The 26,305-nt window shown below is 36.4% G+C and overlaps 1 protein-coding gene across 1 annotated transcript in view; it reads left to right on the top strand.

Annotated features, from left to right (window-relative positions):
- Positions 1-26,305, top strand: part of LOC103476800 (protocadherin-15) — a 196,269-nt gene that overhangs the window by 89,628 nt on the left and 80,336 nt on the right. Inside the window, exons 5-13 of the mRNA XM_081616011.1 lie at positions 10,660-10,820; positions 11,734-11,889; positions 13,756-13,875; positions 13,976-14,086; positions 15,415-15,585; positions 17,398-17,506; positions 17,630-17,742; positions 22,984-23,190; positions 25,590-25,724. Of these exons, the coding sequence (XP_081472137.1) occupies positions 10,660-10,820; positions 11,734-11,889; positions 13,756-13,875; positions 13,976-14,086; positions 15,415-15,585; positions 17,398-17,506; positions 17,630-17,742; positions 22,984-23,190; positions 25,590-25,724 (1,283 nt within the window). The remainder of the gene's footprint in view (positions 1-10,659; positions 10,821-11,733; positions 11,890-13,755; positions 13,876-13,975; positions 14,087-15,414; positions 15,586-17,397; positions 17,507-17,629; positions 17,743-22,983; positions 23,191-25,589; positions 25,725-26,305) is intronic.

The following is a 26,305-nucleotide window of genomic DNA, read 5'->3' as shown; positions in this document are numbered from 1 at the left end:
GCTACTCAAAGAAAAACCTCAGTATATCTACAATCAGAACAAAAACTTAAACAAATGGATGACAAGCCTTTTCAAGGACTTAGATTTATGTTGCCACCACACATGGTGCATAGTATATGCGTTGGATAAATATAGCACTAATTTATCTGAACTAATTTGTGTTGCTTTGCAGTGAAGCACTTCAAATTGTTTGGAAGTGACCACATAACTCTTTCCAAGACTGATATCCCGCAAAAGTTGCTTCACAGCTGACAGCATTTTTATTAAGTCGTGATGAATAAAACTGTCGACTTGGCAGAGAGTCAGCTTTCTTTTTCCATGACTGTAGATGCACCTGTACTGATCTGAGTCCGGATCCTATTCTGAGAGAGAATATCCAGCAAATAGAGTTCTCATAGCTTTAGATAAAATATTCAGTTTAATAAATCATTGATCATTAAAATGTATATTAATCTATCTGTTACCTATACAGTAAGTTGCACTGCCTGGACTGCAAGCCTGCCTTATTTAGCCTGGGTTTGTGCTTCTTTATGTTCAACTGTGGTTTCATTGAGTTAAAGACCGATGCGTCACCAGGAATGTGCTGTAGTATAAGGATTTTACCTTTTAAAATACTTTTCTGCAGATGTCTGAAGTTGCAACACTTTCTCAGTGGGCCTTGGTCTGTTTTAAATAAGTATCTTATAAATCTATCATTTTGCCGACTTACTGGTTGTCAATATACAAGTTGGATTAGTGTACACCTGCTTCTTGTGAATTAAAGACAAAAGCTGAGAGATTGATGTATTGCTCAGTTTGATATAATGGGAGAGTACATGCATAACAATGCATGCTATACATGTACAACAATATATTTTTAACTGACCATAACCGCTACTACTTGTATCTCTGCATGTTTTAAATAGGATTCCATGAAGTGTTTGGGGCTGTTTCTTTCTCTGGATGTGAACAGCATGTTTTACATCTTAATGTGCATTCATATGCAGCAATTACAGTATATTGTGGAGATCAACAGAGAGCATAATTACCTCTGTTCATGTTGTAAATCACTTGTTGTTTATCCTCATTATCCCTTTAAAACAGGCCGTTCATGTGTTACAATGCGCTGCATTATTATCTGCATGAGAATGCTTGGATTGTTTGGGCGTATAAACAGGAATGGGAAAAAGCGGCTTTTGAGATGTAAATCTTATCTGTCTCAAAATGCTTAATCTAATTTAATATGTTTATGTGTGATCAAGGAATCAAAGTCACAATATGCTACATAAATGGTTTGTACTTTGCTCACTGGGCAATATTGTCGTTCTCTTAGCAGATTTTTCTTGTATCGCTGGCAGGAGGCAGCAATGGATTTTTTTATGAGTGGTGCTGCCAGTGTGAGCTCACCACCCTTACTATCTTATTCAGCTGGTTTCTCCCAGAATATAGTAGGACTGTCATGTTAGATTAATAGTGTCATAATAGCATATGCTTTTTTTATTCACGTCTCTCTTAGGGAATCCTGGTTTTGTTTTACTGCAGCCTCCGTTTCCTCGTACGTGAAGAGACTGCAGAGCAGAAAGATGGCTCACGCTTTCTCTACGCTGCACTGTCACAGACCAACTGAAAAACTGAAATCTTTTCTCACTCAGCTTTTAACCTTGAAAGAAGAATGAGAAAAAATACGTTAATATCCTCTAAACATATGTTGGATTTTTGATTTACTACTGATTTGTTGTAGTAATACTAGTTAAATTCTCAGTGAATGCATGTATTGTGTGTGAAATTCAGGCATCATTTGTATTTCAAAACTAGTTTTTTTTTTTTTTCCCATTGCTAATCAAAACACATTCACTTGTATTAGTTTATAGAAATCTCAGCTTGTTTAGTTCTGGTTCTCTGAAGTCCTGAGAGCTGGTTCGTACTTAACATGCAACTCAGAAATGTAATTTGGTCCTAGACTGTTTAATGTTTTACAGACCAATTGCAATATTTTTAAATGTATTCTCTGATGCACACTGTAGTTATTTAGGGACTGGCCTGATATCATCCATTTTCATGGTGTTTGTTTGGAATCTAAAGAGTCTGGCTGAAATGTATATAATGCTATTCGACACAGGTTGCATGACTTGACTCAGGGTCAACTGGATCACTTCTGACTAATCTGTCAGTCTCCTCTGAAATGCCTTTGCTGCTATGAATCCTGGTGTGGTGAGCAGCTGTATGAGTATGGGCAGAACACAGCTTCTTGCTGTGTTTGCTCTATGCCTCCAAGACCAGCCGCAGAACTGAGTACAGTACGAACTAGATGGTCTGTGGGAGCATATAGCTGGCAGGAGCCAGATGTTTTCTTTGGCTGGAAAATCCCCTTGCTCACTAAATATATATAACAGTCATTGATGTATTGGCCATTAGAGATTGCATTAAAGCTGTACTGACAATGGGTTTGTTACCAAAACTGACCAGTTTGGCAAAGACCGGTCCTTGGCCACTTGGAAACTTAAAAGTCTAATTTTGCTGTTACTGAATGCAAAAGAAAGTGTTAGAGACCTTAGAAAGTGCTACACATCTCCGATATTTGCATCCTTAACAAAAATCTATCCATTGCCTCAATCTACCTAATGCTGTTCAGGTGCTAATAATGTTATCTCCAGTGCAGGTTAGGGCTAGGGAGGGCTATGTCTTTCAAACCAGAAAAAATACAAACAAAATATATATTTTTGCTCTCAATTTAATTGGCATTGTGGTGAGATATTTATGAAGATTTCAGGTATATTGTAAAAAAAACACAAAACTTTGTGGCACCACACAAAGCTCAGAAAAGTAGATTTTACATGACAACCTCCAAACATGAGTCTGATGTAATTGTAATTTTACCTTTGATTGTCTGCATGTACAAAAGGAACCATGTGCAGCCATCTTAAAAGCTATGCTAGTTCGATTTGACAGAGTGAAAACTTTTTCCCATATCAGTGTAGTAGCTCTAGTGTACATTAGCTCTCAACTATGCTGTGTCAAAGATGTCATGCAACTTGATTAAGTAAATCTGTATGTCTGACAGTTGGAAATCAAGTGTGTAGTCTTGTCAAATTTACAAGCATATGGCATAACCATCATTACCTTCTTATAGTGATTCAGTTGAAGGTAAAAATGGCGGTGACTCATGAATAGGATTCGTTCATAGAATGCTGGTTGGTGGTTCACTGGTTAGGGGCTTATTGTTGTGTGCATCCATCTTTTTTCATCTCTGCGTTCTCCCTTTTTTTAATCTAGTTACAAATGAGGGCGGAATGAATATAAAAGGCACAGTCAGGTGATGCCTTCTGTTCGTGAGTGAGGGTTTTCCACAAAGCAGATTACACTTGTGTTTGGATTGCAGTTGTGGTAAAGGTCGTAAATTAGATTCTGCATGCACAGCAGTAACCCCGTTGCCACAAAATCAGTGTTTTGTAACCGATTCACTCCCCACCCTCCCATGGTATCTTTTGCCATATATACGGATTAAGTCTGAAATACTCATAAGTGTATCATGACACTGTGTCACCTAAGCTCAAAGAGAGTGATTCTTTGGATATTTGAGCACAAGCGGCAGCGTTATCTCTCATGTCTTCATAAAGCTTGCTTTGCTCAACAAGTTTCTATTAATGTCTTGGCAATATTAAGAATATTTTCAATTAAACCGTGCCTTTTTTTCTCGTCTTTGAGCAAGCTGCATTTTTGAATTCCTTGTATTATTAGTCTTGCTGTATAACTGCAAACATACTGCCACTCTGTTGAAAAAAAATGTTTCTCATTTTGTCCACACTCAACTGTGACTATATACGTTTAGACAGAATCTTTGGTCAGATATTTTTTATCAGTTACAGACTGGAAATTAATTGAGCCAGATCTTTGAAAGCCAATTCTTTTTGTTGCAATAAAAATGAAATGGCATTTCTTTGCTCTGTAGAAGTTTTGCTATTCCCATAAATATTTGTCGCAAAAACACATTCAAAACCATTTGTTCTGGGTCTCTTGTTATTTGCACAAGTATGTGCTTAAAGGAGATGGCCGCTGTATGACCATCTTGCCTTCCGTCTTAGCAAAACCTTATTTATTATTAATGAAACCTCAGTTGGTTATAAATTAGAATCGTGCCAAAGCTATGAAGCTTTATTTCTTGAAATCTGAGCTTTGGAGAAATTTTATTTCTTATGCAGATATTTATTAACACATGCTGACACAGGATGAACTATTTTTTAACAGTAATTTGCTCAGTTCTCAAGAAACAAAACAAACAACAAAAATATTGCACTAGTTCCAAACAGCTGGGTTAACATTTTCAATATAGCAATTCAAACAACTTTTCTGTTCATCCCAGCACTCTCCTAAACTATGTGGAGAAAATGAATATCTCCTGTTCCAAGACTACGTGTTTACTGCTTGAGGGTTTTGACCTGTTTAAATGGCTTTAAGATTTTAGGGTAAGTTTGCTGATCTACCAAAGGTGCCTGTAAACCATTGTACGTAACCTTGGATACGTCGCATGCTTTTTTTTTTTTTTTCTAGTGAAACTCATACAGTGGCTTGCAGAAATATTCATACCCCTTGAACTTTTCCATGTTTTGTGAAACGTGAAAGATGAACACAAAGTTGTATACAATTGTGGAGTGGAAAAAAAATGATTCAAAACGTTTTATAAAAATAAAAAAATGAAAAGTGCAGTGTGCAAAAGTATTCAGTCCTTCTGAGTCTATCCTGTGTGTAAAGTGTTTGCCATTAATTAATCATGAGTATTCGTGTTTATTTTCATCAAACATCAATTTGACACAATAAGTACATGTTTAATTCCAATAAATTTTGAGTAATTACTACATAAATGTCAATAGGAAGACAAGATTTGCATGATGAAAATCAATTTCTACCATGATTTTGTTAAGTCTGGAATGGTGTGGCTTTTTTTTCCCCATGCTATGGTTGGTTCACCAAACTACAGGTCAAGATGAGGTTATATGCGACGCGTCTGAAGGCTCATAAACCAGAGGCTTTACACTTTGCACTCTACTAAATCAGCACCTATGTCTGGAAAAAGTGAAAGAAAGGAAAGTTATTTCACAGAATAGGATTTCCGTCATTTAGTTCTATATTTAGAAGTATTCAGGCTCTCTTTGTGTCGCAGCGTTTTAGTCATTTTACACCATCTACACTTTTATGGAGCACACATTTTATGGAGAGCCATCATTCAGTCTCAACCAAAGCCAGTAACAAAAGAAGTGAAAAACCAGTGGAGTTACGGTTTCAGATAACCTTCACCTTTGAGATTTTAAAAGTTGGCCCTCAGTTGTAACAATAAGGTGAAATTTACTCCCCGAAGCAGAGATCAATGTACTTCCACCCCTGTTACCAGCATAACCCATTCATTTAATGCTCCTCACTTGCTCCCCTCCATTGACAAAACACGTGAGCTCTACTAGTCCGCAGATCATTATGTACTTCATTTACTTGCAATTGGACATTTAATATTTACTAATTAAAATACACAAATGCATGTAGATTTGCATTCCACAGTGTGTTTAAATGTATAATTTTTTTAACATGTCATTTTTTCTGTGATTAAATAATCAATATCAGCATTTTAAAAAGCGCAATCTTTTAAAAAGAAAATAAGTAAATGCTTGGAAAGTATGACTATATGTGCAATGAATATAAATCTTGTCCACAAAGTAAAGATATTTCTGCCTGGTCACTTTCACTTTTCTTCTATTTAAGCTTTTTAGCATTAGATCTGGTGCTGTTGGAAGACCTGTTTATTTCCCCTTACACTGAGCAGTTTTGTAATAAAAACACATCCCTGAGATGAGCAGCAGAGTTGAATCTGTGACTTGTGGGTTTGCCTAATCCTCTCTGCCAATGCCTCACAGCTTTTGGTGAAAGTAGTTTGCTGGTGTGGGATAGATTCTCCCTCACGGAAAAGCAAGACCTGTTAGTGTTGAAGGCAAGACTCTATGTAGGAAGATATCAAGATCACATTCTGCATCTAGGGCCAGTTTTTTTTATCTTCACAGTCTTTGACTAAACTTAACAGGATTTCCAACAGTAAAAGATTTAATGCCAAGGAGCATTTTTGTCTAAAGAAAAAAATAAAATAAAATAACCAAACACAATTTTAGCCTTCTTCTTCTAATACTTTTTTAAATTTTTAATTTAAAATATTCATTCATAAAGAGTATTTTGACATTTTGCTGATGATCTACGGCATAAGTACAGTAGCTATACCTTCAAATATTGCTGACTGACGGCTTCTTCATTGTGGCATGATCAGTATTGGAATACTGAAATAGGTATGTAATTACATGTGACAAAGCATTTTAAGTGGTAAGATGGCAACAATATTACATCTTTCCCCATTTGGTTGAACAGAATCCAAATTTCCTTTTTTAATATTGCTTCCCAGGTCCCTTGACAGCTGGTGAAAGTTTGTATTGTTAGTGTTTGAGTGCATGCCTGAGGAACAGCAGTCACACACGACTTAGAGAAAGGGAACTTAATTAAATATGTCTTAACTAAAATTAAACAATTAAACACAAACTTTGCTGAACCATTTGCCCTCTCGACTGACAAACAGACTTACATTTCCATACCTGCGGGTTTAACAGCACATAAAGTGAGTACACAGTTTGTCCTTCAACTATTTCATGTGTAGTTCATTAATTTATTCTTTCTCATATTCGTTTTTGTCTTTTTGGTTTCTTTATACAATGAGTTGCAGCAAGACGTTCACTGAAATTACCTTATATTGTTTAATGTGCAGATTTAGATTTTTTTCCTCTGTTTTTGTCTCTCCTCTCCTTTTTTTATCACTATTTAATTCTAGAATTATCGTACAATAAGACCATACTGATATAAATTTGTTCTAAAAGTATTACTGATTGCACTTTAAAAAATTAGGTAACTTTATGTTATTAAAGGTAAAGTTTAAACAGTAATGATTTCTTGGTTAATGTCAAGTTGTCATAACAAAGACATTTTGAACAATGTCAACTTTGTATTAAAAGTGTCATAATTTACCGAATGATGTTTTATGACAACAGTCATAAATATTCATGTTCATGACAGGTGTTATGTCATGTTTATGACAGTGTCATGACAGTCTTATTTACCCCCCTTCAAATAAAGTGTTGCCTAAAATAAAAGCAGCACATAGGACAAAACCATGTTTGACAAGAGAAAACCAAACAGACCAGGATGAGGACAACAGGGATAGGATGTAGCCAAAACTGTGGTAGAATTGCCTGTCAAAGCAGGTAAACTGTTGTTCAATTAACTTGAGAAATAAGAGTTTCTCTCCCTTCCTTTGTAATAGCAGCCTTCTAATTTACAACCTTAGACTTTGAGAGAAAAAAAAAGACGTAGTTTTCCTCTAAAGCTACCGAGGCAGTCATATTTATGTAAAGCTGCGTTTTAGATTAATGAACTTACAACGTGGGGCGCTTTTGACTTTTAAATTAAATTTTCAGAAGAACCATTTTTCAGATGCAGTTGAGTCCAAGTGATAAAGATAATTACTGGTTCTTGCAATCACAACATGCAGAGATGCATCAAATCTTGACTACTTGAAACAAGGAGCTCTGTCATTAATAAAAGCATAAAAATGCAGTCGTGGGATTTTAAATTATAATGCGGGAGCGTCCATCACGCCACCATCTGTGCTCCTTCTTGAGGATCTGAGTCAGAGTGACTAATGACTTGATGGTTAGACCTGCTTTATGAAATTATGAAGCACAAGATGTTAAAGTCTGCAATTAAAAAAACACATTAAAAACAACAGCATCCTCTGTTTTACAGGCGGTAGATTAGTTCAGCCTGTGGGGACTTATTTTTTCAGATTGTAAACTTGCACATCATTTTAGATCTTAGTGCATACATCAAAGTGTTTGTTTGCACAAGTAGCAAATCAGCCAATAACATGGTAGTAACTGAATATATTTAAGCATTTCAGTGCGGTGGCTGCAACTTGATCAAATCGAGCTACAGCATGGTCAAAAGAATGAATAAAATGACTTTGAATGTGGTGATGTTGCTGGCGCCAGCTGGGTGGGCTAAATATTTCAAAAAGTGCTGATCTCCTGGGATTCTCATGCACAACCATCTCTGAGAATGTTCATAAAAGTATGCAGAATATCATCTTTGAGCTGACAAAAACTTGAACTGTGAAAGATTGGACATTTTTAAAGTGTTACCTGGTCCAGTGAGTCAATTTTATCCATTTTCAGATGGTAGTGTCAGAATTTGGTATAAAAGCATTAACCTACTCTGACTTGAATTGACGGTGTTGCCACTTAGTACCATGCAAAAAAAAAAAAGTCAAACCCTGTAGCCTGTCTGAGTATCACTGCAAAATATGTCCATCCTTTTGACAACAGTGAATGCATCATTTGATGTCTACTAACAGCAAGATAATACATTATGAAATGGGGCTTTCACAATTCCTTAAAGGATTTGAGTACCTCGATTATTAAAATTCTCGGGGCAAATTATCTGCCTCAAAGCTTCGTTGAATAATGTTTTACTTCTTAGCGCAACGTTCTCACTTCCGTTTATGAGTTGTTGATGAATGCTAGGTGCTAACAGCATTGCGTCCAGCTTCTAAGTTTGGTCCGATCCGATTCCATTAACTGATTGTTTTCAGTGGACAAATAGGCGTTCTTAAAATGACTGGATGCATGGAATATGTGTTCAGTGCATGTTAAGGACCCAAACAGCGACAGGACATATTATATATATTTTTTTTATTTAGCACGACTGAAATGACCGCAACAAAAAGAGAATTGATGGATGCACGATGGAGTGGAGAATTATAGTTATAATAGCAGAAAAGTTAGAGACGCATCAAAAATCCTCTGGGAAACCAGAACAGGAGCAAAAGTTAAATCCAGCAGTGAGAGAAAGAAACCAAGGAGGTTAAATACTGTGGGGATGTGATGAGTGAGTCATGAAAGCAGTGAACTGGGGAAAGGATGAAGATTGAATACAAGAGAAACTTAATGGAAATTTAGAGGGTCTAACAAAAAGCTATAAGGACAAACAGAAGCAGAAGAGACTAAACCACAATATGGAGAACAGGAAACAAAAAAGAACTAATGAGCCGAGAGATGATCAAAACACAAACAGCCGTGGACAGGCTTTTTATATTTAAGTTACACTGACAGAAGACTTTCACTATACCATCCCTCTGTTTACACATGGCATTAAATTTTCATTGAGACACTGCTGGAAGTCAGTTTGAATATAACTTCTAAATTTGGTATTTTCAGTAGCACTTTATTAACCTGAATTCAGTGCGTAAATAAAAGAACTCATGACTTGAACGGAAAAGAGCCAGGGAAAATTTACTGCTGGCCCCTGTTTCAGAGAACCAATCCTTATTTCCAATTGGTCTACCTGGAATTCAAGAAATTCACATATTTTTTTGATGTTAGCAGTGTTGGGTCCAGAATACTGATGTGAAAATAATTATTTGCAGATAAAAGACAAAGCTATGAACATTTATCATAATCATAACCTTTGAGTTAATCTTAAAGAAGTCTTGAGACCCATCTACTATTGTGAGCTATGTGTCCTAAAATAAGTTTGTTGAAAGGCACCACTTATCAATCCTATGGAGGCTTTAGGGAGTGGGTAAACACAGTGAGTCAGAATGACTCACTGTGTTAATGTTTTTCAATAAGCAATGTTTACAAGACACAATTTTGTCCTGTGTAAGGGAGGCTGCTATGTTGAAAGATCTGTGTATGTTTTTTATATATACATAGCAATTACTACTGATTTATATTATTCCAAAACTAACATATCCATTATTTTAAATAATAATTTGAATTGCTATTTTTTTTAAATAAATAGCAATAAAACCAAGATGCGTGTTTTAAAATGGAGCATCACATTATAACAGAAAATAACCAGTGGCTTTACTCTTTAGTAAGTTAACAACATAAGTCCTCCTGTGATGGACAGGTAATTTAAAGCCTAGGATTCTGTAATAAACAGATAAAGTTTGTAAACAAAAAAGCCTACAAGCATTGGTACTTAATTAATTCTAAGTGTATAATGTAAAAAAATAAATAAAAAAATATTAGCAACATCTTCAAGGACTTGGAAGACATATAACTTCAGTCTCTGAACGATCATACGAGATGAATCTTAATATTTCCTTAATATAATACTTAATATTAATCCTCAAGGTTTTCTTTGCGAAGTTTACCAAAATGTTGTACAATTATTTTCCTTTATGGAAATGTTACAGCGATAAAATACAACACATAAATACTGCTACTTTTCTAGTTTAAAAATGACTGAAGCTAAATTACTATAACTCTTCACCCATATTTAAAAGCGCCCGACGAAAGTGTTGGTAAATTTTCCACTGTTGCCGCACAATTGCCTGTGGCAACTATGTTATTATGTAATAATAATTATGGTTGAATTTGATTTTGTTGTATTGGTTTGATTATATGAATTTGTCTTGCTTGTGTTGTAAAGAGCATTGAGATGACATTTGTTGTGACTTTGGGCTGTATAAATAAATGGATATGAACTGCATTGCCGTTGGTGTCCTGCCGACATATTCACTGATCAGCAGGTCCTCAAATAAAACGGCAAAAGTGAAGTGTCTTGCATTAAAAGGGTAAATTTCTGTGTGAACAGGTACGGTTTTGGTGGAAAACATGGAAATTAATGGCAGGGCCCAGGACCCAGGCAGAACCATCTCTCTGATTCTACTTGACAACTATGATTACTGGGTTATACTGGAACCAGCGCGGCAGAGACTTTACCTCAACAGCACCGGACGCATCCTGGACAGAGATGTGAGTACAGGAGTGGTGAAAAAATTGTCAAGACACAAACATTTCATTTCTGAGACGTATACGTTTTCATTTACCTTTTTAATCTGTTTGAAACAATAATAGTCATTCTCAGTTCTTTAAAATTGGAAAGTTTTTTATTTATTAGTCTTTATTGCATTTGCCTGCTGTTTGTTTTTGCAGCAAGGCATAAAGATTTTACAACAGAATTAGTGGTAATTGAGAGTATTTTCTGCCTAGAATTAGATAATTACTGTAATAAGTTGACAGTCATTGGACGACTTCATGCAGACCAATATGCATTACCTGCATCTCGGATAATATACTTGGTTAATCTTTCGTTGGTGCACATAAAAAAATGCTGTTCATATAGATCAGGCTGAATGGACCAGTTTAGAATGTGAGAGATGGAAGCAAAGTGGTTAGCACATTAAAGGCCATTTTAAAGGCAAGTGGTTAGATTAAATGCACTAAGTGCAGTGAGGTGGCTTTTATGTTACGCTATTGATGGGAACGCTCCGTAAGATCAATAGGAGAAATTACAACACATGAGACGTTTTGCACTACAAATGAAGAGGATAGGTTGAGATATAGCTTGATGCATTAATTAAAGGGCACATTAACCTCTGTTGCTAAGTTTACATTATGGCTGACAAGTACTGTTGTTAATATAACAGGCTAATGCTTCCTATTCATATCCTAACAGAGCATCGTTTCCACCAGAAATATTTTAAAATAATTTGGGACTCTCAGTGGTCTCTTCTGGATTCTAGAGACGTGGTTTGTGTTTACAGTTAACAATCTAAGAAAATATGACAATATTTCATCATGAAATAAATTTTCTTGCCAAGAACAACAAATCAGATCAGTGCAACAACTAAAAATGTTTTTTTTTTCTTTCTTTCCTGTCTTGCAGCCACCTAATTACATCACAACGATTGTGGTTCAGGTCCAATGCACCAATCAGCTGGTTGGTACGGTTATTTTACACGAAGTTCGAATTGTTGTGAGGGACAAGAATGACAACAGCCCCCAGTTTCAGCAGCCGCGCTACTACGTTTCTATAAACGAGGTAACAGAGCAGTTCTTGCTCTGCATGCATGGACATATTCCAATAAACCTAAATAAATAAACAAAACAATATGCACAAACAGTGCACCGATTTTTGCTTTAAAATCTGTCCAATAAATTTGTTTCAGCTCAGACATGGAGTTCTTGGAAAGGATCCAGGAATAATGTACTACATTTATATTGCCGTTGGCCAGAAGTGTCTTTTTAATTATTTTTTTTTAGTTTGTCAGAGAATTTTAAATTTCAGCATACACTGGGTGCTTCTTACCTTAACCTGCTGGTGTCAATTGATTATTGAATAGAGAAATGTCAAGTCTGAAGAAACAGAATTTTACATAAAAATCTAACAACATGCTCAAATATCTATGGTTTCCTTTAAAAGATAAAAATGTTACTAATTTGCATGGATACAGATGGAGCCCGATGAACTGGGCGACCATTCTAAAATTAATTTATTTCTATATGCACTTCAAAGTGTAAATTGTTTATATTGTATGGACCAATAAGACAATACACATCTCATCAAAAATACAAAATTCACTTTCTCAGTGTTTTCTCAGTTGTCAGTGTCATGCAAAACAAACGAAAACAAATATTTGTATTTGTTATGGCTTACGCCGCTATGGGGAAGACTGCTGGCTCAACAACTGTCCAGCAAACTGTCATTGAAACCCTCTAAGAAAAGGTGGTTGCTAAAATGTTCACAGAGTTATGTGTAAAGAGAAAGTTGGATGGAAGAAAGAAACAGTGGTTTTAGAAAAATAAAAGAAAAAAAATTTTGTCTTAAGAGGAAAGCACCAACATTTGATCAAAGGATGAAGGTATTACTTTGCTTGGTTGACCTCTAAAACATTAGGTAGTATTTATAAAGTATTGTCAAAATAAAAAAAAGAAATCCAACCAAATATTGAGTCTTTAACACTTACAGTAATATGGAATTTTCTTTACTAAATTTTGTTTCATTTAGACCTTTGGTAATTTTACTTAACATAGGGTTTTATTAGAAATAAAAACAACAATAATTAAAATTATTGGAAATAAACACAAAAAATAATCATGCCATTCTGGACTTAATTAAACTGAGATTTTTTTTTTACATTGAGAAATAAATTAACTTCTGATAATATTCTAATTCATGGAGATGCACCTGTGTTCATCTGATTTTGTTAGTTAATTTCCTTTCATGCAAATATTTTTATTTTTATTTTTTTTTCTAGTTTTGGTCATGGACACGTCATTTGGAAAAAAATTGTATTGTGCACATTAGCGATGTGCACTACAGGAGCTTCTTCTCATATTGTAAATATGCATGTTCTACTAGCAGTACTTTTTCAGCACATTTTGACCTGCTGATATAACTAGTAGTTAGAAAGTGAATCTTTAGTCTTTGAAGTCATGTTTTTGAGATCAAATATAGCTCCCTGCAGAGCTCTGCAGTTGTTACTGCTCACAGTGCTTTTGTGCATTGCAAGTTCAAAATTTCTGTCACACTTTGTTAATGTTGCCATCTGCAGCTACCCCAACAGTATAGTGAGTCATTCTACATTGCTGTCAACTTCCCTGAACAACATTTCTTGCCTGCTGCCTGGTCCTGTGGACTTTGCTCAGGGCTCTGGGGAACAGCAGTGGTTCTCATACTTAGGTTTTGTTATTCTGTCAGTGGCGCACGAAAGCCTTCAGACTGCTGCTGACTGCTACATTTCCCTTTTTTTTTATTTTTATTTTTCTGTATTAATGGGATAGAGTGGCAATAGTGCCGGTTGAATAAGATAGCTCTCCTGTAAGCTCATGTTCTGCCCAGAGGAAGCTTCATGAGCTGATTTTTTTTTCTCCCTTTTCTTTTCTCCCACTTTTTTTTTTTTTTCAGCTCACGCCAGTTGGAACTACCATTTTCACCGGCTTTTCAGGAAATAATGGTGCGACAGACATTGATGACGGGCCCAATGGACATATAGAATACAGCATCCTTTACAATCCCAGTGATCCGGTACATGGGCAAGTTAGAGCAGATTAAGGACCTTTTACTGTAATTTCATCAGAATTTCTTGATTTATCACCCTACTTTGCTTTCTTTTTTTCATTTTAAGGTATCTAACAACACAGTAAGGGTTGGGAACACACTTTCAGGAATTATTCTCCTGGCTGAGAGGCTAAACTACGAGGACAAAACTCGCTACCTGGTATTGGTCCAAGCCAGTGTAAGTGAACTAACTTTTATGCTTGCAGGTACTTTTGAATACAGTTGTTTTGTGATATTCAAGATGTCTTCCTCAGCTGTGGCTGACTGGTGCATCTCAATAAATTAGAATATATTCAAAAAGTGCATTTCAATTGTTCAGCTCAAGTTTTTGAGCAGTGATCCACATGCTCCACAAGGAGGGTGAGCTGCAAAAGACCATCGCTAATGAAGCTGGCTGTTGGTGTAGCAGAGATATTAATTGGTGGAAGAAAAAAGTGTGGTCATGATGTTTTCTCTTACTTTGTTTTTATGCACTTCTTTGTTTGGCTTCAAACAAAGAAACGCAGAAATGTTTGCAAAACCAAGCTGCATGCTAAAAAGTCATTTTTGTGTCCCGTTCCCCACATGATGATGATATTCGACAGCTCTTTTCAGTTTTCACCTCATTAAATCACTCAGAAACAAGCAATGAAGAGGATGATTTCTATTTATGAAAACATTATGCAGTGATTGTGTTATGGTCAATCAATACAGCCTTTGTGCAACGTTGTTGTCATCTTATAGTTTCACAGTAATAGTAGCAAGCCCGGTCTTTTAGTTCAGCAACAAACTGAACGCATTGGTTTTCTGTCTTGCAGCTGGAACGATATCTATTGGGATGGGACATTACTCCCATCTCTGATTCCTGAGGGAGACGGAAAGCATCATTATACTTTCCTTACGCTTTGTGCTCGTCAATATTTTCAGAAGAATAGACAGCTGCTCAGCGCCACTGATATTAATTTAGCATTCAGCTTCTTTTACCTGTCTCTCTTCTTAGCTGGCAATGGTTACCTGACTAAACTGTTGAATCTGACATGTACTTGTCAAATTACAGAATGCAAGGAAGTAATATGATCAATATCTGCTCCACTTGTGTGAAGGGTTCATTTTACAGTGAAAATGTAAATCTTTGAAAAGCTGTGCTGATTAGACTTTTTTTTTTTTATCTCCTGCTGCGAAGTAGATTTATTTCAACAGGGAAGCTTTCTTGGGAACAGCTCTGTTCCTGGTTGTTTTCTCTGAGTTGTTTTCCTCAACAAAACGTTTGACAGACAATGAGCAATGATATCATTGTTGAAATGTAAGTTTTACATCATAAGATCAGTAAACCACGCCAAACTTGGCACCATTTGACCTCACATTACTTCACAAATGACGGCTGTAGAGCGAAGCAGAACACGGCATCAGCTTGAAGTGGATTGGGCAGAAGATGATGGACATTGAATTTTTTTATTTATTTTTTTGTATGTTAAAGGAATTGTTTGGCTCAAAGTTGAGGAGTTAATTTCTATTTTCTCCCACCAGGACCGAGCTCCATACCCACCAAACAGACTCTCCGCTACCACAACTCTGACTGTGGATATCTTGGATGGAGATGACCTGGGTCCCATGTTTCTGCCTTGTATTTTGGTGAACAACACCCGCGACTGCAACCCACTCACCTACCGTGCTGCTATCCCTGAATTTACTGAACCGGTGAGAAGCGGACAGAGACACAACCATCATCACCTTCAAATTTAGTCTACTTGTGTATTTCTCTTGATGCACCTTTCAGGTCTTATACATTTATACAGTATTAATATGCAATGCTGGAATATACTTCCTAGCAAACTGGGCCATCAGTGTAATGAAGCCCATCATCTTTAAGCACCCAGAACAGGTTCTTGATTTCTTTTTAAGCATGTAAGATGAGTGATCAACGCAAGCTTTTGCAGTTCTCATTCAAATTTTATTTCTGTCTCCTCTCCATTCTGTTGTGTAATCATTATACTAACATGTCTGTCCACTGGGGGATTTGTCTTCTCATAATTGATGAGTGAATGTAATTAATCACAATGGGGAGACAGGCAATATTAAGTTGATCCGTATTTATTTTTTGTCCTGGGGGGATACAGTGTGGGCTGTGGAGTCCCCTGGATAATGACTGCTGGAGGAGGGTATTATAGCTAATCATCATTGTGCAGAGCTAGGGGGATTTGATTTAGTACACCTCCATACATTGTAAAAGCAAGAGGGCTGATTGGTGAGGAGTGTAAGGATTACTCTAGAGCTGAAAGATATAAATATACCCCCTCAGGGAGGAGGTCTTTTACCAGAGAACTCTTTGCCTTGTCTCCGTCTGCTAAGGAGGTTCGTCACAGGCAGCTTTTTTTTTCTTTTTTTTTTTTTTGTGCTTGCACAAACTGTAGCAGCAGCATGGAGGCATTTCACATGAGGAGTGAAATTCTTTAACGCAGAGTACTCAACATATTTTCTCTTAGCCAAATGTTAGTGCATTAGTGCGGAGGTGGAACAGGAGTAAATATGTGCTTAGCAGTATGCAGGAGCAGGAGCAGGGGATGTAGCCAAAATCGTTGTAACATAATATCCTTGATGTACATTACTGTTAGGCACATTGAGGAATGTGGTGATGAGAAATTGCTCCAAAAGTGTTGTATGACATTATTATTACTGCCAAAAATAAGACTGACATTGACTTATGTTCAAGATTATCAGAATTTTCTCGCCAGTTTCTTTGTTTTTAAAAAAATAAAAATTAATTTCATCTTTTATATTGGATGTGATACATTCAGCAAGTTCAGTTCTATGCTGAGGAAAAAAGTCAGATTGAAAGTGAAACTTCTCAGTCACTGTGTCCATACTGAAGAGAGCCACTGTCAAGGTCACCTGGTTGTGCTTACAATGTGCACAATGACCTGGAAATAAATTTTTTTTCATTTATTTATTTACATTCAGCATTTAGGTAATATTGTGGTATTGCATAGAAAATATTTTAAGGGCCCGATGATGACAAACTACAGTACTTGCAGAGATACTGTACATTTATTTTTTAATTATCTTTATTTATTTAATGTTTCACTAAATTGTATACACATTTAAATGCAAATGTCCATTCAATCAAGAATTAATTTTTTATTTAATAAAAAATGGAAAGGAATTCCAATTTAAAAAACCAAAACTACGAAAGAAAACATATAAAACCTCTATGGCTTAATAAAAATGCCCTTTTTATAGTTGCTGAAGGCTCCTTGCATGCTTCTTCTGGTATTTTAGGATCAACTGTGATTATGAGCCTTCACAGATTCTGTAAAAAATTCTAGTTGGGATTGTTTCCGGGTCACTTCACAGTGTAAATTTTACTTCCAGTTAGATGAAACATGCTGGTTAAATTAACAGATTCCTTTAAATGTATATTTTCCAGGGGTATGAAGGATTTTGTTCCTAACTGTATTTTACTACTTTTATTTTTCATCTTGATTCTGACTTCCATATGATCCTTTGATGCAGATTAAACTGAACCCACTGAATGTGACGCCACCTATCCGTGCTGTGGACATGGACAGAAACATCCAGCCCCCGTCTGACAGACCTGGCATTCTTTACTACATCTTGGTTGGTAGGTTCCTTAGAAACCTTTATTAAAAAAAAAAAAAAGAATCCTTCTGGGTCACTTATGTCATGACTTGCACTTTGAATGTTCACTCTGATGTTGCTGGTGTTGCCTTTTTGCTTTTTGCAGGTCAACCGAATACATATTCAGAGTATTTCTCCCTGAACCGGACCACTGCAGCGTTGCGCGTTCTGAAACCAGTCAGCAGAGACCTGTATCAGAGGTTCACTCTTATCATAAAGGTAACCGCTGAGATTAAGTTTCACTTGCTCAGCTTGTCAGTGTTACATCTTTTAAGCTAGTAATGACTATGAAATTATTTTAAAAATGTGTTCAAAACAAGCCTTCCTTTGGTTGAAATGTGTTCAGGCCTACAAAGTTTGTAAATGCTACATTTGAAAATTAAATAAATAAATAGTCTAAATTATATTATAGATTTTTTTAATATTCTTGATCTAGTCAAAGCTAACATATCTGTTGACTCCACAACTCTACACATTAAATATATATTTTTATACTATCAATATATTGCTATCAGAGTAAGTGAAAGATACAGTTTATTTTATACTTTGGTGTTCATGTTCACCTGTTCTGCCTAGATAACCTGAGTCCCGAAGGTCAGTGAGCTTATCTTTGCCTGCTTAGGAAACATGAGGGCGAAAGATGCTATGATTTATTGACTTAACAGGAGGATAGGCAGCTTCAGCGCCCTGAATCCTAATTTTGAGCAGCGAGCGTTCAGTGTTGCTGCGGCACAGCAGCAGTGCAGGTGAACTTTCTATCGCTAACCTCCAGGCACCTCCAAGCACTTTGCTACCTGCTATTTAACCAGGATGGCTAGTGATCAAAGAAATGAGCGAACGATTTTATTTCAAGATGAGACATAAAGGCAGGCTGATCACATATGAACATTTGCATGTGTGCAGGTTATGGTGTGGATCGGGAAACGAAGAGAGACAGTTCAAAGAGGAGGCAGGGGGAAACTGATAGATGGAGGGGGATGTGTATTTAGAATGTAGGAGGCCGTATCTATCTAAGTCATTTAGAGGAGATGGAGAACTCGGAAGATCAGGGAAATGAGAAGTGAGGGTTCACTGATACAGCACATTTGGCGTATGTGGCATACATGCCTAATGCTTTCTGTAAATACATAGTACACTTCGAGTCCGGGTTGCAGGAAAACACATCTGTGATTCTTTAATGGTCATCACTGATCTTGATAGAGGCACATCCGCCAATATGACTCGTAGGAGATGAAGACGGGTGTGCAAGCCGCATGGAGACCGAGAAACACTGTTTGGAAAATTAGGGAAGTAACAAATGAAAAGAGGGATAGGAAGAGGAGCCGCGTGACACTTGAAGGATGATGGAATCAGGACAGGAAAATCAAGATTGATTGATGAGCGGGGCCTTTTGTTGGCGGTGAATTTTAAATCTGGACTATGTGTTGCTGCTGTAAAGCGTGGCTCATTGAACAGCGCCTCTGTAAAATAAGCACACCGTTAAAGAGTAAAATCACAAGGGAACGATGTAATAATACGCTCTGTCTTAGCTCCTGTAGACAGAAATATATACATGTCTTTGTGCGAGTGAGTGTGTGTAGATGTAGAATGCACGTCAATAAGAGCGCTTTCCCCTCCTCCGGTGTTTTTGTGGCCAGATTGGATCTCTGGCTCAGCATGCTGTGGGTTTTCTGTCTTATCACTGGGAAAAAGGAAAAAAAACAATGGCTGAAGATTGAGAGGCATGGTCTGAAATAACATTGTGACAGACAATAGCAGGAGTGATTTTTCCACTGATCCAAAGAAATTCCAGGTTAGATGAAGAGCGGTCAATGGCATCTATCAACCTGGAATGGGTGGCGTTGGAACACCAGCAAACCCTAGTGACAGAAGTTGTCCACAAATAGAGAAAAAGCAGAATAGCAGTGGCTCGCCACACATAACTGTAATAACAAAGTAAACTTTGTAAGTGGACATCACCGAATTTACAGACAACTGGGAGAACGCTCTGCTCACTTCTGAAATTCAGATGCATGTGTATATCCCTGTGCTGCAATCCACATCCTGAAACACAAGGCTACCAAAATCAAGCCAATTCACAAAATTAGTTCCAGGTCATGACCTAAACTGATGTCGCCTCTCTCTCCCTCTCCATCTGGATTTTCAAAGCCTCACCATTTGTGTGAAGCTTCCCCGGTGTGGGAGGCGGTTGTGACATTCGTGCTTACAGTGGGGGAAAGACTTCAGCAACAGCTTAACTGGATCACATTCATTTGCTTTGCTCTCTATGTTAGTGTCAGGTGTAATTTGCAGCTTTTAAACATTTTGTAAAGCTGAGAGGGTGCCCTTTCTGATTTGTGCTAATTTATTGCTGCCGAAGCAGCTGTTAGCGGCCAGCTGTGCAGGAAGAAGAGACAACAATGTTTTTAAATGTTGGTAATTATTACGCATCAAAACAGTTTTAGCATTTTCATTACTGTTTTTTGGAAAGTAATGACAGTTAAAAGGAACACTTTGTTATAATTGTTTTCATAATACACAGAATATATTTAAGTCAAATACAATGACTATAGACTTCTGAGGAAACCTTTCAAAGAGGAAATTCACATAAACATTTTCTGTAAACTAAACTTACTTTGTAGATTCTGTGGAATAGTTTTATTCAGCTGCCTCTAATTTATTTGAGTTGTATAAAAAGTGGCTTCTAAAATGGAAACATAACACAGTTGGGCAGTAATTTCAGATATGCATTGATAAATGTTATTTGACAGAGCCGCACTTTGTAGCGCTTATGTGAAAGTGAAAAAAACCCAAGGGTTAGAGTTAGGGTAATTGTCTTAGCAATTTTTGAAGGAGCAGTATGATGTATTTTCCAGGCAGGTAGTGCCATTTTAAAGCACAATCAAGCAAATTTGTTCAATTCAACAATACAAATTTTGTTTATATCAAGCATAACTTAAAGACATTTGACTTCACAATTGGCATCTTGAAATTGGTCTCCGTCTCTTTAAGAACCTCCTTCCTCTTGGCTTCTAAACCCTCTGCCTTCAACACGTCATTACAACAATGTTCCTCCATCATGCCTTTTATAATCAAGCGTTGAACTGAGAAAAAGATCAGCTGATGAGATCAGCTGAAGCACATTTCCACCAGGTGTTTGTAAAAGCAACACTCCAGGTTTGTTTTTGATGAGGGAATAACATTAAATAATGCAAAGCTAAAAATGTCAGTTTTACATAACGCCACCTTTACAGTGCAGGATGCGTTCGTATTCATCCTGCTTGCTCTGATAGCCCTAAAAAATCCTGCGAAACCAGTTGCCTTCACAGTACCCCCTACAGAGCCCAGCTAGGTCTAATTTTAGCCAAGTACAAATAGAGCTGTTCTGTAAAGGTCTCAGAGGTTTGTCACAGAACATTAGTGAAATTGCTCTATGAACACGGAGGAAACCACCAGACGGTAAAAGAGAAAAAAGCAATACAAGTGTTTAAAACAAAATTCGGTTATAAAGCAGCATTGTAAGTTTTGAACTTTTGAGCCAACCTCTAAACTGGAAAGAGTCCGACAGTAGTGTAAACCTACATCAAGCAGCGAAAAGACCAGTGGTACGTCTTTATGAGCAGTAATTAACCACATCTGAGGGGGATCTCTTGACAAAGCAACAATTTGACATGCAGACTGCAAATCTAATTTTCATGTAGCTAAAGTTCTTGCATAAAAAATAACACACAGCTAGAGTTCCTTTGGAAAACTTTGGATCATTTTTTTACACACAAAATGCTTGCATCTAATGAAGCGGTTATGTACTATAAAACTAACTGAGACATGAAATCTACAAACACAATCCATTCAAACTTATTGAGCTGCACCATGTTGCAAAGAAGAATGATTAAAAATAGATTCTGTAGATGTGCAAAGCTGGTAAGGTACACCTTAAGAGACTTTGAGCTGATTTGCAAGTCTTTTAGACAGAGGAGCAGCATACATACAGATGCACTTGGTACCTTTTGCTATTATATTTGAATAAATAAAAAATAAAAAATCTTGTTTTTTTTCTTTATTTCACGTTTGTTCACCACAAACACCCAGTAGTTTGGTAGTAATACTATCTTGTCAAATAACATCTGTGTTGTTACACATGTTTTCATGTGTGGTTGCATTCAGTGATGATCCACTGAATGCAACCACAGAGTGGGAGTCTGATCCACTCCACTGGAGTGGGTGAAGATAGAGGCCTGGGCTGTCAGCTTTACCTTTGACTGCCCAACAAATAGTTTCTTAAGCTTTATATGAAAAGCTGAAATATTGGTCTGTGTTGTGGACTCACCAAAAAAATATTAAGTGGGTCCCTAAACAATGTAATAAGTTTTTATTAAAACCCCTTTATGTATGTGTTGGAAAGAAAATTGCACAAAAGGAGATATTAACATTAAGGTTTGTTCTTTTTATCTCTTCTCATTATAGTGTGTTTTATTGCTTTATGTATGTGAAAAGCATGCAAAGTTGCAGAGCCTGAAAACCTTGGCAAAACCAAACAAAAAAAAAAAGAAGAAAAATTGACTTGTCTCTACTTTCTGGTCAGCATCACCATGAAACACATTTGCAAAATGTTTGGCACACATTTAACATTTGGCAGCTTGCTTGCTTCTTCTCTCTTTGCACAACTAAACAAGCAGTAAGAGGTAAAGAAAGTTGTCAGTTGATAAATATTCTTTTTTTCAGAAGAAGAGTTTGGCAAAATCTGAATTTGTAGATGTGGCTTTATAAAATGTGTTTTTTGTTTTGTTTTTAACGTTCACTGATTTTTATACAAAAACATAAAAATATCTGATTAGATATTATTGGTTTTCCCCAACTTTATTGTGGGTAAAATATTAGAACAAAATTGCCAGACAGATGCAGCTATCTAGATTTTTGGAGAAAGTTAATCAACGTGGTAAGGCGATTAGTGGGGATTTTGTTTTTATCAGATTGTTGCATGGTTAATCAATCAGGTTTCAGGCAGAACAGAAACACAGCACAGAAACTAAGACTGGAGACTCATAATTAACTTCACACACACACACACACACACACTCACACTCGCACACTAGGGAGACAGAGTTTGATGCAGTAGAAATACATTAAATAGTTAAGAGGTTAATTTTAGCTTCGACTCTGCTAGAATTCTCCTCTCCTTCTATCAGTGATCACTTATTGGACAGAGTGGGAGAGCCAGTAATTATGGGCTCTCTGCCTCAAACAATGGTATTTGCATTAAGTGCCCTGGCAATTAGTAAGTACCAGTCCTTAGTGGAGCACCTGTTAAACTTTGTCAACATAGATTCATTTCTAATTGAAATGAAACTAGCTAACATGTCTGTCTTTTATCCTGTATTTACCTACTATAAAAGGAGGAACATAATATAGTTTCTCAGACTGACATTTATCTCTTATGCTTCTTTTTTGTTCTGTTTTTTTTTTTTTTTTCCCCCTATGCAGGCAGAACAGGACAATGGACATCCCCTACCAGCTTACGCTGACCTCATAATTGAAATCCTGGACGAGAACAACCAGGCGCCGTATTTCCAGTTTGCCACCTATCAGGGATATGTGAGTGAGGCCTCCCCAGTGGGCACCACCATCTCCGCCAGTGCCAACCTCACGGCTCCGCTGGGAATCATCGCTTTGGATAATGACATTGAAGAGGTAGGAACAGACAAAAGCCTTTAGTGCTTTAAACGCTCTACAAACTTCAATATTTTATTTACTTATGTATTTAGTCATTAATTTAATTTATTCATTCTTTCATTATTTCTTAAATTAGATGTATTTCTCAGTATTTATTTATACACATTATGTTAATTTCTTCGCTTGTTTTATTCATTCATTCTCTTTAGTCATTGCTTCTTTTTAATCATTTACTCATTTGTTCACTTAATTTTTTTATTCATTTATTTATTTTTATGTATTAATCCTTTTAATATTCGCATATTTAGCCATTTATTTTTGTGTTTTTTCACACATAGCTGGCTCCTGGTGCTACACCTGTGGGTAAAAGCGGGTGACGTTCCATGAAATGACACACGATGTAATGGAAGGATGTCCTGACCCAATTTCTATTGTTCCAAATTTCCAAATGATTTGAGTCATTTTTAAGCGTTTTTTAGTGACTTCCGATTAGTTTTATGCAATATTTATGGTCTAAAAAATGACACCCATCTGCACTTTGGAGATGTGTGTGCAGGAACTTAAAATATGCCGGTAAAGTATATTATATAACACAATACAGTATATTAGTAAGTAAAGGTAACTAAATCAAATTCAAGGAATTTGATGGCATTAATAATGCTGTATTAATTCAGTGTCACAAACCTGAACTTAGTTTGATAAACAGTGCTCAACAGTTTTTACATAATATCTTTGAAGATACTTTTTTAACAAATTTTGAGCAAAATGTGCAAAGATTAATACATTGATTTAATACCTGAAAAAAAAAAAGTTTGCATTGCTCCATGAAACAACTTAATTGTGCACACCATCTGGACATGTGTTGTTCGTTTTTCCTGTTTGTTTGTTTTTTTCAGACTGATTTTCATGTTCCATACATGAAGCGAAGCAAAAGTTGCAATAAAAACAAGAACCGATGGATAAAAGCTTTACTCAGGCAGCCCAAGTCCAATTATGTTTCTCAACCAGATTTTTTTTCTACACTCCAACAAATTGACTCAGGACATCCCTGCTGTTAATGCATGCATCACTCTACGGAAGCTGTAAACAAATTAAAGCCATTCCTCATTGCTGGAGATCTTTAACACACACATGGAAAATTAAGACTTTTATTAAAAAGTGGAAAGAAAACCATAACAACTGATGAAGTGTCAAGCAGGTCTCCAGTTGTGATGGATGTTTTTCTTTATCATAATATTTGTAGTTTTAGAGGAGTGTATTCTTATATTGTATATCAATCAGCCTGCGTGTGTTTGAAGTCCTTCATATTTTTTTCTTTTCTGCTCTTTTTATTTCGATTGATATTTCTGTACAAACATATTCAACTATTCTCTTGAAATGTTATCTTTTCTCTGGCATGGTTTGGGTGTGTAATTTGAAAAAAATATATAACTACATATTCATCGTATTTGTTTTTACAAAGTTGACAAATTTAGCAGTTTGGTGTGTGACTGTATTTACATAAAACTGAGAAGAACTGATCACTACCTTTAATTCAACTTTCAAAATATCCCTTTTCTCAGCCCAAATAAACAAATCAAAGTGGAGTCGCAGATAAAATCAATAAGCTACCCAGGCTTAATGTTTACCAACCTTTTGGAGAACGAGTCTTTGTTGGCATAAATCGAAGCTGACCAGCAGCAACGGAGCATAATAAACTCCAGTTTTAGTTTTCTGAAAATGGACGGTGAAATAGACTTTCTTAAAATGTTTGAAAGGATTCAGCCTTCATCTTCATATGAATGCTTAACAAGTGCAGTATGACATTTTCATTTGATTCACAGCTTAACTGCTTGCTTTCTTTTTACAGAAACAGAAGCACCATCTTTTATGAACAGAACAACATTTCTGAATTTAAAGCCAGTTAGCAGTTTATAGACTGTACTTATTCATAGACATAAATTTTGGGATTCCAATTATGTGTTGATCTAACTTCAAATGTGTGACATTACAGAATTGTAAAGATGAGACAACATAACCAGCATTTTTTTTATTACATTATCATACTTTCACGGAAATGTATTGATGGTGTAACTAATATCATCAGTGACCCTTAAAAATAAGTCAAGTGCCTCATTAAAAGCACAAAATTAAAAACTACAACTACGTAGATGTGGTATGTAAACATTTTCGCCGTTACTGTACTTTAACTGACGTAGTTTAATGATTTTGTCCTCTGCTCATCTCGTGCTTTCTTTTTGTGGAGACACCTGCCAGCAAATGACTCTTTTTTTTTTTTCCCAACACTTCAGCACATCAAAATGTATTTTTGATAGGTTTCCGAGTCCCACAGCTGCGACCTTAGGGGGAAAACAGTGATACAGCACCAGTGTCACCATAGTTACATGTCTCTTTTGGTGTCTCTTTCCGTCGGAAAGACCAAAGACCCCATGGTGAAGATTACCCTGGATGACTACACCACAATTTTCAGCCTGACCCCAACTGGTATAATCCGCTACCTGACGATTCTGAAACCTGTGGACCGGGAGAAGCAGATGACCTATACTTTCACGGTGAGTCTCAGGCCAGTGCAGGCATCCTCAAAACAGCCCTGAGGTCTAACATCTCTCATTCTGTGTGTGTTATCCTGTTACTGTTGAACCAAGAGGCAATTGGAGATGGATGCCAGTGGACAAAATTTGGATACCGTTTATTATGACACTATAAACGTCATAACGTCACGTTATGTGCATTTAATTTTGCATTGATTTAACAAATAGAAGCATGTCTTCTTCTTTAAAATGTGATCAAGTCCCTATTTAATCAGATATACATTTGAATAATACTGTTATTTGAAGAAGATATTGCTCGCCTTGAAAATAAATAGAATAGATGGAATAAAAATTTACATAAAGTCACACTAGCTGTGACAATCAAGAAAATACATTATCTTAACCTACTATAAAAATGCAATACATATCAACCGTGACTTAAAAAACTTTCAAATTTTGCAAATTAACACCTTGATTTTGCCACTTTAAGTAGCTCCTGCTCTTTCTGACACTCCGCCTTCATCACGTCATTACAACGTTTCTCTGATAAGTCATTTACAATGTTCTTAGAAGGATTCCACTGAGGAATAGTTCCTACGATG

Source organism: Poecilia reticulata, chromosome 15 (genome assembly GCF_904066995.2).
Source record: "Poecilia reticulata chromosome 15, P_reticulata-male-v2, whole genome shotgun sequence".
Classification (NCBI taxonomy): domain Eukaryota; kingdom Metazoa; phylum Chordata; class Actinopteri; order Cyprinodontiformes; family Poeciliidae; genus Poecilia; species Poecilia reticulata.
The sequence above is the reverse complement of the archived record's forward strand: the minus strand, read 5'-3'. Positions and strand labels throughout refer to the sequence as shown.